Source organism: Magnolia sinica, chromosome 5 (genome assembly GCF_029962835.1).
Source record: "Magnolia sinica isolate HGM2019 chromosome 5, MsV1, whole genome shotgun sequence".
NCBI classification, from domain to species: domain Eukaryota; kingdom Viridiplantae; phylum Streptophyta; class Magnoliopsida; order Magnoliales; family Magnoliaceae; genus Magnolia; species Magnolia sinica.
The window spans coordinates 58939054-58953479 of record NC_080577.1 but is presented as its reverse complement, the minus strand read 5'-3'; the positions used below and the strand labels follow the sequence as shown (position 1 = coordinate 58953479).

The window sequence follows — 14426 nt, the reverse complement described above, 5'->3', positions numbered from 1 at the left end:
GCTTGTTATTGGACCCCCCTTGCGTTACACTCTCGCATCGGCCTGGTGCACCCCCATAATAAAGACAAAAATAAAAATAAAAAAATCAATGATTAAGATCATTCAAACAATTTGATTTTGGGGTTGTGACTTAGCAATAGCTAGTCCTATAATTTAATTGGTTAATTTTAAGTCAACATATGCCATGTGTACAATTTTCTGACTGCAAGTGTATCAAGCATTATACACTGAAGAGAATCATACAAGGAAAAAGGGAGAGAGAGAGAGAAGGTCTCAAGTCAAAATGGTTGAGGCTACAAGACAATCCACCCAGCAAATAACTTCCAACTGGTTAAGTGCATGTGAAATCCAACCCTTCCAATAGATTGGCCCCAAAATGAGGGCCATCTAGTGAGAAAATATCCATATATATTCATCGTGCGGGCCACACCACAGATAATAATTGTTAGCCATTCATAAATAGAAAAATACAAGTGAGGTCCCACTCGATTGATTGGTGGATATATCTGAATTTTGCAGAAAGTAATCCTCATGATGGCCCAACCTATTGGATGGATTGAATGTCTCACACGCATAAAAGTTGGAAGTTATCAGCCAATGGACCATAACTTACAGTGCAAACAGTTGGACAGATAACTTTTTAAAAGCATGGATATAAAGAAGCCACGTTGCAATTGGTTTCTCAAAAAGAGAGAGAGAGAGAGAGAGAGAGAGAGAGAGAGAGAGACGCACTTGCAGAGAAGAAAGAAGAAAAGGAAGGTAAGATTTTTTTCTTTTGAAAATTGCCATTACGATGCACCATTACAGTTTGTTACACCTCCTTATCAAACCGTTACGGTGCATTTTTTCGAAGTGGCCGATTACACACCCACATCACATAATAGTTTACACCATTACCGTTAAGTAACCGTTTTGGAATACCTTGAATCTTAATCTCTTGAGAAGATCCTCGTTTGTTGCGCATATTCTTCAGCTTTGTTGGTAATTGATGGTGGAGACCTACATGCCCAGTGTTGTCATATGCGATCGCATATGCCATTTTGGGAGAATATATCGCATTGCCATAGTAGCGTGTACGGTTTTATGATCATTATGCATTATGCCATGGCATATGTGATTATGCCATAGCATATGTGATAGTTTATGCGATCGCTTATGCTAATCGCATATGCGATTATGCCATCACTTATGCAATGAAAAAATGTGCATTTTTTGAGGGGTTGTGCAATGGCATATGTGATTATGCAATCACATATGGGCACAAACCCCTTGGTCGCATACAATCGCCTATGTTATTTGACAACGATGTACTCGCCTGACGGGCAGCTTATGCATAATAAGTAGGGCTGAAAGTCGAGTGGGTTGGGTTGGGTTGGATCAGGTTGGTGTTCAACCCTAGTCCAACCCAAGGTTCCTATACCTCAACCCTAACCCAACCCAACCCAACATCGGGTTGGGAATTCTCAACCCAAGCCCAACCCAAGCGGACTCGGTCGGGTTGGTCGGGTTAGTCGGGTGGATACATGCTAATATTTTTGTTATTACATCAGTATATTGTGTTTCAATGCATGTCTTATTTTTTGTACCTATGATTTTATTAATTATATATGTAGTTATTTATTGTTAACTTCATTTTTTCTAAACAAACAAGCTAAAATATAGGACTACTCCTGAATTCAACACTGAGGTCTTGGCATCGATTCCCTAGTGGGGGTGGCTAACAGTGAAGTGTGATCTGACAGTGGGTGTACTAACAAGCTAACAAGAAATATATATATATATATATATATATATATATATATAGGACTACTCCTTTGAAAGTCGTGTTGTGTAGCACGCAATCTACCTGAGAGAGAAATCTGGCATATCTTGTTAGCTTGAGTAATCGAAAATGGCGTGGACCAATGAGACCCGACGGCACTGGAATTTCTTATGCCTTCAAAACAGACAATCCACACTCAATTATAATTTATAACTTATATATTGATCGGGTTTGAGTTGGGTCGGACAACCCGAGACCTCAACCCAAGCCTGACCCAACCTTTATCGGGTTGGTGTTTATATAGCCAAAGCTTGAGACCAAACCCGATACATCCTGCCTGAGCCCAACCCAATGTCGGGTCAGTCGGGTTGAACCCGCCCGACTTTCAGCCCTACTAATAAGTTGTGATGCAAGACACATGATTTAATGGGAGCATGCAACGTGGAGATGATGAAAGAGTCCATAAAGTATTCAATTAACAAAAGATGCTAACCTACAAAATAATTAAGAGTAAACAATATGAAATAAAATCTGATTGAACCTAAATCACATGCCCGCATGCTAAGAAATCACATAAATCAATTAAAACTAGGACCAATGTAATGATAAAACTTCCAATTTATCATAGGCACGTTCCACACTCAATGGACAGATTTGTAGGTTTTATGATTAGGGTTAAGAAGGGAAAAATCTAAAATATGGAGAATTAAGGTTCATGGGAATTGGAGATTTTGGAATTAGTTTTTTTTTTTTTAGAAATTGAAGAAAATAGGAAATTAAAGATCTAGGGTTTAAAAGGTTGTAATGGAAGGGAAAAGAGGAAGACCAAAAAAAAAAAACCTTTCGAAAAATAGAGAGGAATGATGTAAGATGAAGAATACCTTTCAAAGAAGAGGAAGAGGAAGGATGTACCTTAGAATCCACCACCAAACAAGCTTCTACCCTTCCACAATTTAATTGGAAGGGATGGTTTTTTTCAAAAAAAAAAAAAAAACCCTAGAAAATAATGAGGAAAATTCCTTCACACAAGAGATCTTCTCTCTTTTCTCTTTCTTCTCAATAACACCACTGGGGTTGGAACTCCACCCCTCCCCCCCGCCCGGTGCTTATATAATTAAAAATTCGGAATTAAATACAATATAATTACAACTATGCCACTCACTTAAGTAAAGTGGCCAATCATCCAAAATAAGAAAACTAAAACACATTATCAATCTTAACCATCAAATAACTCTTAAAAATAACAAAAAAAAAAAAAACATAAAGAAAACAAAATCAGAGTCCAAGGGGCCCAGATCTAAAAGATATGATGGCCTGATCGACAAGATCCAACAGTCGGATCGACACAAAATAGAAATCCTATGACTAAAATGATTTTCTAGGCAGCCCACATGCATCATCCCAAGGTGGGGTCTTCCTGATGCACGTCCAATGCATGTGGGGTCTTCAAAATGGCCTAGTAGGCCCCATCTGGAACTCGTCTCCCATCCACAAAGAAAGTTACGCTGATGTAGGTAGTCATCTTCGTCACTAATACACCCGAGTAGGTCCTCTGATGTCCCTATCAAGTTGAAATATGCACCATCATTGTTTTTTCCCCTTCTTGTTGGTCTTCCATGTTCTAGACGTTAATTGTAGCCCCTTCATCGTAGTTGGCTTTCGATCAGTGGGCCTTGATTGACATTGAGATGACACTATGGTGATTATGAAACTATCTATCTCACCGACCATCAAGTCATCCATACTTATTAAACCTCCGATCTCCTTTACCATGTCATTCGATGGTTGATCATCCATTTTCATTGATGCTTCCTTCGATCGAGGTGTTGATCCATCATTAGTTGTATCCATGGATTCGTCAAGTAAGCCAAAAGTGGATTCCTCTCGAGTCGCCGCAACTGCTTCAAACATGTCGTTCTTAGGAATTCTAGAGAAAATGGAATGAAGTCCATAGTGCTTTTTCTTGTTTGATAGCAAGCACTTATCACATCTTGAATTCCTTGAATTCTTTTACAATATCTTCCTTGAATGCTCTAATCTCCTTCTTGAGTTCCCATAGATTCTCCACCCGCGACTCTTGAAGATTCTTAGCCATTATTGACATTTCCATGCAATAGGATGCTTCTAAATAACCAACATGTGGTTATTGATGTCATGGAACAAGATTAAGATTTGGCAGGGTTGGAAATGGGTACTGAGGTTTGATGTTTAATGGTTTTTCTTAACTTGGTATGGTTCAGGTTCAAAGGGTTTGGGAAAAGGGGGGGAAATAAGGTATGGTTTAAGGTTTGGTCCATTTGGGAAGGAAGGAAAAGGGGGTAAAGAAAATAAAAGAAAATGGAAGATGGAGAATTGAGGAAGAGGGGAAAGATAAAAGAGCAAGATTGACATAAGGAAATTACCTTCTGTCAATTTCCCACGAGCAGAACTTGCTTTTATACCAATTAATGGAAACCCCAAAAGGGGATGCAAATAGATTAAAACAAAAATAGAAGAATGAGATTGTAGGAAAGAACTCAACAATCCTCTACCCGAATGCTAGAGACCGCGAGACTACGAAAAACCCCCTCTTCAAAATCTTCTATCGAATAAAGAAACAACAAAGCCAAAGAAGATGTATTTAAATCATCATAATAATGCATTAAACCTCCATAATATAGGTTTATATAATCTTAAACCAAGTACAGATGCCCCAATAACATAAATGACCAAAATGCCCCTAAATCCTATCATTACCATGTGGGCCTTGTACAAATGGACCATAACTCAAATGGAGTCAGAAATGTATGATCTTAGGCTCGTTTGAAAGCTAACTTAATGGGCTATCAAATGAGACCAATTTTATATTATTCGAACGTCATTTGGTACCCCAAAAGTGGCCCACCAAAAACTGACAAAATTATAAAGAGGAAAATTATTTAATACTTAATCAAACCCCAATAACTAAAACAAATAAATCCTAGAAATACAATGACCATCAATTGATCCTCTCAACCTCGGAATGCAATCTGACCGTTGATCCCATTGGATTGATCATTACAACTCAGATCTAGTCTAGACCATCGATCAAGACATTTTTTTTAAGGGTTATGAATGATTTTATTATAAAGTGCTTGACAAACTACCAAGACAGCATAAAATACATCTGAATGGGAGTTTACAGACCCAGAATAGAACAAGCTTCACTGACATCAACATGAAGAAGATCACAAGCCCATTTTAACAATTTAACTGTCGAATTTTTAAAATCTTGATCAATCAGCTTGTGTGGCATTTGGTTGCATCAAGACCTTTAAATTAGTGCATCGTGTGCTAAATTGTTGAACTATTTCTTAATATGGTGCATTAAAATCATATTTTTTTTGGAAGGTATTAAATCATATTTATTAATTAATATTTTTCATCCAACAATGCATCGTTTGGGCCCCTGCAGAATGGAAACATATTATGTAGTCTTTTTTTTTTTACATTTGAGTCCTACGTGTGTAAACACGTGAAGTTTCACTAAAAATTTCCAACTTTCTCCAAATGTTTCCCTCAGACAGCGATACATTCCCCAATAATTGTAATATTATTGATGACATCGATACATGTTTCAGTATCCCAAGCCATCGATACATGTAACAACATCTATACATGGTTGCATCAAGACCTTTAAATTAGTGCATCAGGTGCTAAATTGTTGAACCATTTCTTAATATTGGTGCATTAAAATCATATTTTTTGGGAAGGTATTAAATCATATTTATTAATTAATATTTTCATCCAACAATGCATAGTTTGGGCCCCTACACAATGGAAACATGTATAGCCTTTTTTTTAAAAAAAAAAACATTTGAGTCCTAAGTGTGTAAACACGTGAAGTTACACTAAAAATTTCCAACTTTTTCCAAATGTTTCCCTCAGACAACGATACATTCCCCAATAATTGTGATATTATCGATGACATCGATACATGTTTCTGTATCCCAAGCCATCGATACATGTAACATATCTAACTACGATATTATCAACAATATTGATACATGTTTCCGTATCAAGTCATCAATACACATCAATAATGAACTACGATATTATCGATAATATTGATACATGTTTCCATATCCCAAGTCATCAATACATGTCACAAAAACAAATTGCTACCAACCAAAGCTTCAGTGCTTCACTCAACTTGTTATAATAAGATCATCACCATCATCTTAACCTTATCCCAACAAATTGGGATCAGATACAAAATCATGTTCCACAATTCCACTCTATCAAGGACCATATCCTCGATTAAACCCATTTCTTACTATAACTGGGTGCTAATATTGCATGTTTCTTACAAGGAACCCCTACCATGAGCTCCAAAAGTCAGTTTGTCAGGATTCGTAAGAAAACATTGTGACCGAATTTTACTGTCAACTACCAAATTGAGATAACCTTACACAGGCTTGGGACTGGTAATGAGAGTGAAAAATTCCCAATAGCGTGATTTGGTAAGATCCATGAGAGAGAAAAAATTTACATAGAGGTGGGGATGGCAACAAGTTGAGTCTCGGTCAACCCGAGCCCAAGCTAATTGTTACTTGGGCCAAATAATATGCACAACCCAACCTATTTAGCAATTGAACCTTCAATTTCAAACCCAACCTGCACATTAATAATGTTGATTGCCAAACTGACACAACCCTCTCTTACCCTGGCTTTGGATTAGTAATCACTAATGAGAGCGCAAAATTCCCACAAGCATGATTTGGTAAGATCCGTGAAGGGATAAAAAACAAATTGCTCAAAGGTGGGGACCGCAACTAGTCGGGTCCAAGTCAACTCGAGCCCAACCTAATTATTAATCGGGCTAAATAGCCATGCTCGACCCGGCCTATTTAGTAATTGAGCCTTCAATTTCAAGCCCAACCCGGCACATTAATATCATAAGTAGACCTATTCTTGGGCTTGGATCAAGCTTTAATAGAAAATTTTGCAAAATCAAGGCCAGGGCCCTAACCATTTATTTATCAACTTCAAATCCAAGCATGTACCCAAACCACGGACCTATATTACAAACATGAGCCCGACCCCATACCAGGATGGATCCAAAACCAAAAGGCCAAGCCCGATCCACTGCCACCTCTACTTAGATAAAGGACTATGACGGAACATCAAATATGTGGACGTAGTCAAGATTGGGAAACCAGGTCCTGATTAGGAAAAAAATGTGAAGTGGCACGAGGGCATGGTTGTTTAATCAAGATAGATTGCTTCCCCAGCAAGAAAAGTCTAATTATGATATGGTTTCTAGTTTGTCCATCAGTTTCATGCCCATCTCAGGAGTACGCACTGAGGACATCAAGTTGGCAGCAGTCAAGATAGTTTATGTGGTTCCAGCTAAACGACAATTAGAGAGTCACCCTATGTGCATTGAAAGAGGTATAAACTAAAAAATGGTATCCAATTATAGTTAAAATTAATTTAATGGAAACAATAACTACTTCAAATGTCCATGAGCTACAAGTTATCAGCCTAAGGTCTATCAATTTTCCTTTTTTCTTTTTCAAAATGAATTATATAATACATAGTGATTTGGGATCTCTAGGGTTTTTCTATGAAGTGGTTGGGTTTCTTGTATCTAATTAGAAGCCTCACAAGCTCAATAAGACAAGTGACAAGTCAACTCAACCCAAGGAGACTTGCTAATCATGTCTTCCACAAGCATGGATTAAAGTAACAACTTGGGGGTGCGACCATGGTTATGAAAATCGGTATCATATCAGCCAATATGGGCATATCTTGTCCATATCGGCTCGATACGATGCGCGATACTGGAATGTATCAGCCGTATCGGAATCGATTGGACTCTATCAACCCGAATCGGTGCCAATACAGTTAATACATGCCGATACGCCTATAAAATCCCAAATTTGAATTTTATTTTCTAAAAATTCATTCATGTCTCCTTTTCTTCTTTTCATTTAAACCATGGAAGAATCCTAAAAACTCATTTTAGGCTAGATCTAGACCTATTTTGGGATCAAAACAAATTATTTGAATGGGATTCGATAATTCGAAGCAAAGTGGACCATTATGGGAAAAATCGAAAAGAAAGGTAAACCTTCACTTTATTTTTTATATTTTCATCTTCTTTTTTTGTATTTCCAATGTAATGGGCCATTGTTCACCAAATCATGTTTAATTTGTGTTCAATTAGTGCCCATTTAATTGACATTCAACAAGTCAAATCGACAGACAATATTCTCATCAAAGAATGGTCCGATACACCATTGAATGCATGGTTACAACACAAAAAAAAAGAGATAAATTCGTGAATATTTCTTTTTTTTCCTATTTTTCTGATATATTTTTCCTATTTTTTTATTGATACGGCACCGATTCCGATACACGACACCATATTGTATCATTTTTCCGTGTGGCCAATATGGTGGCCAATGCCGTCATTCAGAACCATGGGCGCGAATCACTTAGGCATCAGGACAAGTAGCCCAAAAACCTTTAAAAAATAATAACATAAGAAAATAAAAATAAAAAGTAGGAGAATAGGCTGGGCCTCTCTCTCTCTCTCTCTCTCTCTCTCTCTCTCTCTCTCTCTCTCTCTAGCATTGTAATTCCTCCCCAGACACACTCAACACATTAATGTGAGACATGTGTGCATGTCTGTGTGACACGTGCCTGGGCTATCCTAGCTAGTCATCAGATGGCCCTCCCATGGAAATGCCTTTTTTCCTCAGAATTTTGCCAAGCTGGTCATCAGGTGGACCAATAGTTTACACAACTTATGTGGGCCTGGCATGGCGTTCTTTTGGCAAAAGATAGGCTAGCTATGTGGTGGCTGCTCATGGTTGGGATGTAGAATCTTTGGTCCAAATGCAACACTTGGTGTTTTGACAACAAGCGCAAATCTCCATATCAGTTAGTGAGGAAGGTCAAAAGGGTCATAGTCAAATGGGCTACATATCGTCTTCAGAAAGATCTAAATGTAGTAATGGAAGTATAATCTTTTTTATTGGTTGTATTCTGTCTTGACTTCGTCAAGTTGTTTTCAATAAAATTTATTCATAATCCCTCAAATAAAAAGGTGGACCAATAATTATAAAAGAGATGGCCAACAATAAAGATGCGTATGATCAATGTTGTCATATTGCACATGCGATCGTGTGTGATCGCATATGCCTGTGTGCATATGCGATCGCTACACACACACACAGCCTAATGCTCAGCCGCGCACCAATTCGCACAGAACTTGTGTGAACTTTTTGAGAACTCATCATATGTGATGTGAGTCCAAAATCTAAACGGTCCACATGATGCAGCACCCCATAAAACCCCCAGGGCCTAACTTTTACTTTGATTCAAAACTTTGGTGGGCCATAAAAAAAATTTTAAAAATAAAATAAAATTTGTTTCCTCCCTTGATTTGCATCTCTCTTTTCTATGGCCCACCAGAGTTTTAAATTAGGGTGAAAATTGATCCCTTAGGGTTTCATGGGATGCTGCATCACATGGACTGTTCAGATTAGATGCCCATGACATGTGTGCAAGGGTGTGCACGTACGCAGGTGAGAATGCCTATATATATATATATATATATATATATATATATATATATATATATATAGATATATAAAGTAAAATCAGAAAAATATGGGAAAATAAGAAAAAAAATGAAAAAAATATAAGAAAATGGAGGAAACTTTCCTAAGTTAATAGATAACTAATTTTATACGTTTAAAATACATTTGAGTGAAATAAAACCAATTAAACAATGAATTAAACATCAAGTCATCAACATTCGAGAGAATGTGCGAGGTATTGCTTGTGTCACGCAATGCCACTGGAACCCACATACCTACATAACTCGCATACTATGTGAGTCTTATCCGTAACACTACGATAGTGCACATACTTCCAACCCAGGCCATTCGACTTGGGTTTCAAAGAGGAAGATTGGGAAGAAGACATGGCGTGGGGTGTGTGTGTGTATTGATTCTTCTTATTATAACTTGCAAGTTGTAAACTTGTAAAAACTAAAAACTAAACTAAAATAAAGAGTCAAGACTAAAGAGATGAGAGAGGGGGAGGGAGAGAGAGAGTGAGAGATAGAAGGTGGGAGAGAGAGAGAGAGAGGGTGAGAGAGAAAGAGAGGGAGAATAGAGAGAGAAAGGGATAGAGAGAGTTACAGTGTTACACACTTACACTAATAGTAGTAGAAAGGGAGATAAGAAAAGGAGAAAGAGAGGGAGTTAAAGTTAAATTTGTAGTAAAAGAGGAGAAAGAGAGAGAGAGAGAGAGAGAGATGGAGAGTTACACAATTACACAAACACAAACTGTACAATCTAAAATTCGAAAATATATTCTTGTCTTGACTCTTAAATGTTGTAGACTTGTAGTAGAATGTAGATTCTTGACTTCTTTGAACTCTAGTCTTGCCTGATTCTTGAAATTTGAATATTGACTTGTAACTTGTAAAATGTAAAAATAAAAAATGTATCGCTTGACTCTTGTCTCTTGCTTTAAATATAAAGAAAGACAGACAGAAAGAGAGATAGATTCAAATTTCAATAGAAATGATCAAGTGAATGTATAGATTGTAGAGAATGAGAATGAATGAATGAATGTAGAATTGTAGATTGAAGAAATGAGAATGAATGAATGTAGATTGTAGATTGTAGAAATGAGAATCTAGATGTAGAACTAGAAAATGAAATGAATGAGAATGTGAGATAGATGTAGAACTAGAAAATGAAATGAGAGAATGTAAATTACTAAATTGTACTAATAACTAATAGTAATTAGGAAGAAATGAAATGAGAGAATGTAAATTACTAAATTGTACTAATAACTAATAGTAATTAATAAGAGAATGTAGAAATGAAATGAGAGAATGAAGAAAATGAAATGAGAGAATGTAGAACTATGCAATGTGAGACTTGGAATTCGATGTCTTCTTGCTTCTTCTATCTTCAATCTTGATTCTTGATTGAAACTTGAAAGAAGTTGGACCTTGGGCCTTCGAGACTTGGAACTTGAGAGTCGAAATATGGAGAATGTAAGAGAGAATGAGAGATTTGAAAGTATGAAAGTAGAGGAGAGTTTGAGTGAATGAAACTTGCATATAGAGGGGACTTGAAGGCCCTTTTATAGGCAAAATGTCCGGATTTAGCAAAATAAAATAAAAAAAAGTTCCTGACGGTCAGATTTTTTTACCGTTAGGCGAATATGCAATCACATATGTTGTATGTGATCGAATAAATCACATATTCTTGCATGTGCAATATATGCGATCGCATATGTGACCGCACATGACAACACTGGGTAGGATTGTTGGCTTGTTGCTTTTGAAGGTTGCAGACCAGATATGTAGGATCATTCAATCTACATGATTTTTAAATCATTTATCGCCCACAGTGGGACGAATGGATGGGCATCTGAAATGTCAAGTGAATCTGTCATGTGTAAAGTGAAGAGATGGTCGATTCCACCATATTCCAGTTCTACAAAATCTACCATAAGAACTCCCCCCTGCTTTTACAGCTGCCCACTTCAAATGGGTTGTCATTCACTGCTTTTGAATTTTGATAGGGAGAATGATGGCATAGAGCAGCTATGTGTGACTTCACATACAACCATTTATTTGCTGAAATCCTGTCACACAAAAGATGGGCCACACCATAGTGGCCATCCGGCGTGAAAATCAAACCAATCGACCCATCAAGCAGCATTTAATGTTAAAATCAAACATACAATCAATGGTATGTCTTCATATTCGTGTGAACAACACAATGAGTGAATCAGCCTAACTTTCATACAAGGTGATTATCGTTGTGGCCCACCTTCTACACGGATCAGATATTCTTCACATTGACATGTTGGCGAGGCAAAATGGTTGTGCATGAGATCATTTCAAGAGAAAAACACCATCTGCCGAGTAATCGAGGTTTGACTCTCCCTGATACTAGATGATTCGGACTGAATTAGGACCGATTCACCCTATTTTGGCATATGGTTGGTTTGACCTAGATCAATTCCCACCCAAATCGATGGGACTCGGGCAACACCAAGTCATATCGCTCAAAAATAAACCATGTTTAGACAAATCTCTACATTAGGAAATATTTTTACTTTCCTTTTCTTTCAAATCTCTACATTAAGAAATATTTTTACTTTTCATTTCTTTTAAATCTCTACATTGGATAATTTCCTTTGATATCATTATATTAGGCAAGAAGTAATCTTTTATTCTTCTTATTTAAGTGGTTTCTTATTTAGGTAGTTTTCTATTTTTCATATCTTTGCTAGCTAAAAATTCTATTTTTAGATTCCATAGTTTTTATTGCAGATTGTGAAAATTGATTATAAATAAGGCCTAAGACTACGGAATAAAATAGATGAGTGATATTTTCCTTGAATAATTCTCGTTTTTCTCTACGGTAGTTGTTGAGGGGGGAAGTGATCTCTAGTTCAAGACTAGAGAATTGTTGAGCTTGCTCACAGTCTTGCATTCGCGGTCTCTAGCATTCGGCCAGAGGATTGTTGGGTTCTTTCCCACAATCTCTTTCTTCTTTTATTTGATCTATTTGCTTTCCCTTTCGGGGATTGCATTAGTTAATTAATCACAAATGAGTATTATCAGGTCAAATAAGAAACCATCCACAAGTCTTAAAGACCAATGTGAATTTGCCAGGAAAGGTGTATCTTGAGACCCCAGAGCTGTCAATTGCACGCAAAGTTGCAAATCAACAAGCAATTGGAATTCAATTGTTCAGCCTACAATTACTACTGTCATTCAAATAACTGAATTCTTCATAATCCATTCCCTACGCACTTCCACAGATCTTACATGGTCAAATAACACACATCAAAAGAACTGCACTAAGACCAATATACAAAATCTTGCAAGAGTCAAAGCCAGATACAAACTCCAACAAACAGAATTCGAATTCCCTCAGGAAATTCAGAAAACAAAGAAAGAAAGAAAGACTCACCTGATTCACGACCTTCTGCGTGACTTCCTCCGAAAGGCTGTCTCTCACCGGAGCAGGCTCCAGATGCGGCGGCGCCTGGGCACCATCGCCGTCTCCGAATCCGCCATAGTACTGAACCGATCCGTGGCTCTGCATGGGCGGAGCGTGGAATGGAGAATTCGGTGATGGGTAGACATGCACCACCGGGATGGGTGGTTGAGGGATCGCGATCCGCGGTGGCGGCTGTTGCTGCGGCAGATCAACCCGATTCGTTACCCGTGGGACGAACTCGGGCGCCCGAGCATTGAGCCGGCTGAAAGAAACACTGCGACCGAGAGAAGGAGCGGAAGCAGTGGCGGCAGCAACAGGTTCCGACGGCGAGGATCGATCATCAGCGACAGCTATCCGATCGTCGGATTCAATTGAAGATTCTAGGTTTTCTTGGAGGGATTCTTGGGCCATTTTTCCGTTCTTTCTAGGGTTTTGGAAATATTTCTACAGAGCCCGTTAGGGCAGATGAAAAGTGGAGAGAATTTCTCAGTCGGACACGGGCGCTGAAGCGGGTATTTATAGGTGAAAAACTCAGTTAAGACACGAAGCGGGGGAGTCGAGTCGCAGTAGGAAATTTTTTTTATAAAAGCCCTTAACATTAGATTAAATTTCCGTAATGCCACGACGTGGTAGTAGAGTATCACCAATGATACGGAGATGCGCGAGGATAGACTGAAAAGCCGAATCAAAGCGCACGTGACAACTTGGCACGCTTGTTCAATATCGGGTCAATTAGTTGGTGGGACTTATATCATGGAAGTTCTGCACTATATATCGGACGCTAATTGGATACTGGCCCCACCAGAACTGCAAAGCAAGAGACGGACGATTCTTGCAGGGGCTCCGTGGGGGCCACCTTCATGTACGTGTTTTATGGACGTGGATTGTCCTACCCCCGCCCGTCTCAGCTGTGAACGAGCAGAAGCTTTGAGTAGCCACCATGGTGTATGGGTCTTATCCACACCATCCATCCATTTTTTCTTATCAATTTAGGGTATAAGCCCAAAAATAAGGCAGATCCAAGGCTTAAGTGGACTATACAATAGGGATTAAACTCTTATCGCTGAAAACTTCTTAGGGGGACAGAAGTTTTGGATGGATCTGATATTTGTGTTATCGCTTCATCTAGGCCATGTACCTTTATGAATAGGTAGGATGGCAAATAAACCTCATGGTGGGCCCTAGAAAAGTTTCAATGGTGAGAATCATCGTCACCACTACTTCCCATGGTGTGGTCCACTTGAGCTTTGGATCTACTTTATTTTTGGGCTTATATCTTAAACTAATACTGAATATATATATATATATATATATATATATATATATATATATATATATATATATAATAGGATGGACAGTGTGCATAAGACCCATGCATCACAGTGGCCCTCAAAGCTCCGGCCTGTTCCCAATTGGAAATGAGCGAGGTAGGACGCAATCCTCATCCTTGTTTTATCAACACAATCCATCCATTTTAACGGATCATTTTAGGGCATGAGCCAAAAAAAGAGGTAAATTAAAAGCTTAAGTAGACCACACCATACTAAATAGTGGAGATGAGCAGAAAAGGAGGTAGATCAAAAGCTCGAGTGAAAGACACCACCGTAAATGGTGGAGATTGAACGCTAACCATTGACAACTGGTCGTGGCCA

The 14426-nt window shown here is 38.1% G+C and overlaps 1 protein-coding gene across 2 annotated transcripts in view; it reads right to left on the bottom strand.

Annotated features, from left to right (window-relative positions):
* The window catches only part of LOC131246066 (la-related protein 6B), a 46973-nt gene extending 33689 nt beyond the window's left edge, over nucleotides 1-13284 (bottom strand). Inside the window, exon 1 of one of the 2 annotated variants that reach the window (XM_058245926.1) lies at nucleotides 12745-13284. In XM_058245926.1, the coding sequence (XP_058101909.1) occupies nucleotides 12745-13185 (441 nt within the window). In that variant the 5' untranslated portion in view covers nucleotides 13186-13284. The remainder of the gene's footprint in view (nucleotides 1-12744) is intronic. The other variant, XM_058245927.1, reaches the window with a different exon arrangement.
* Nucleotides 13285-14426: the final 1142 nt, after the last annotated feature.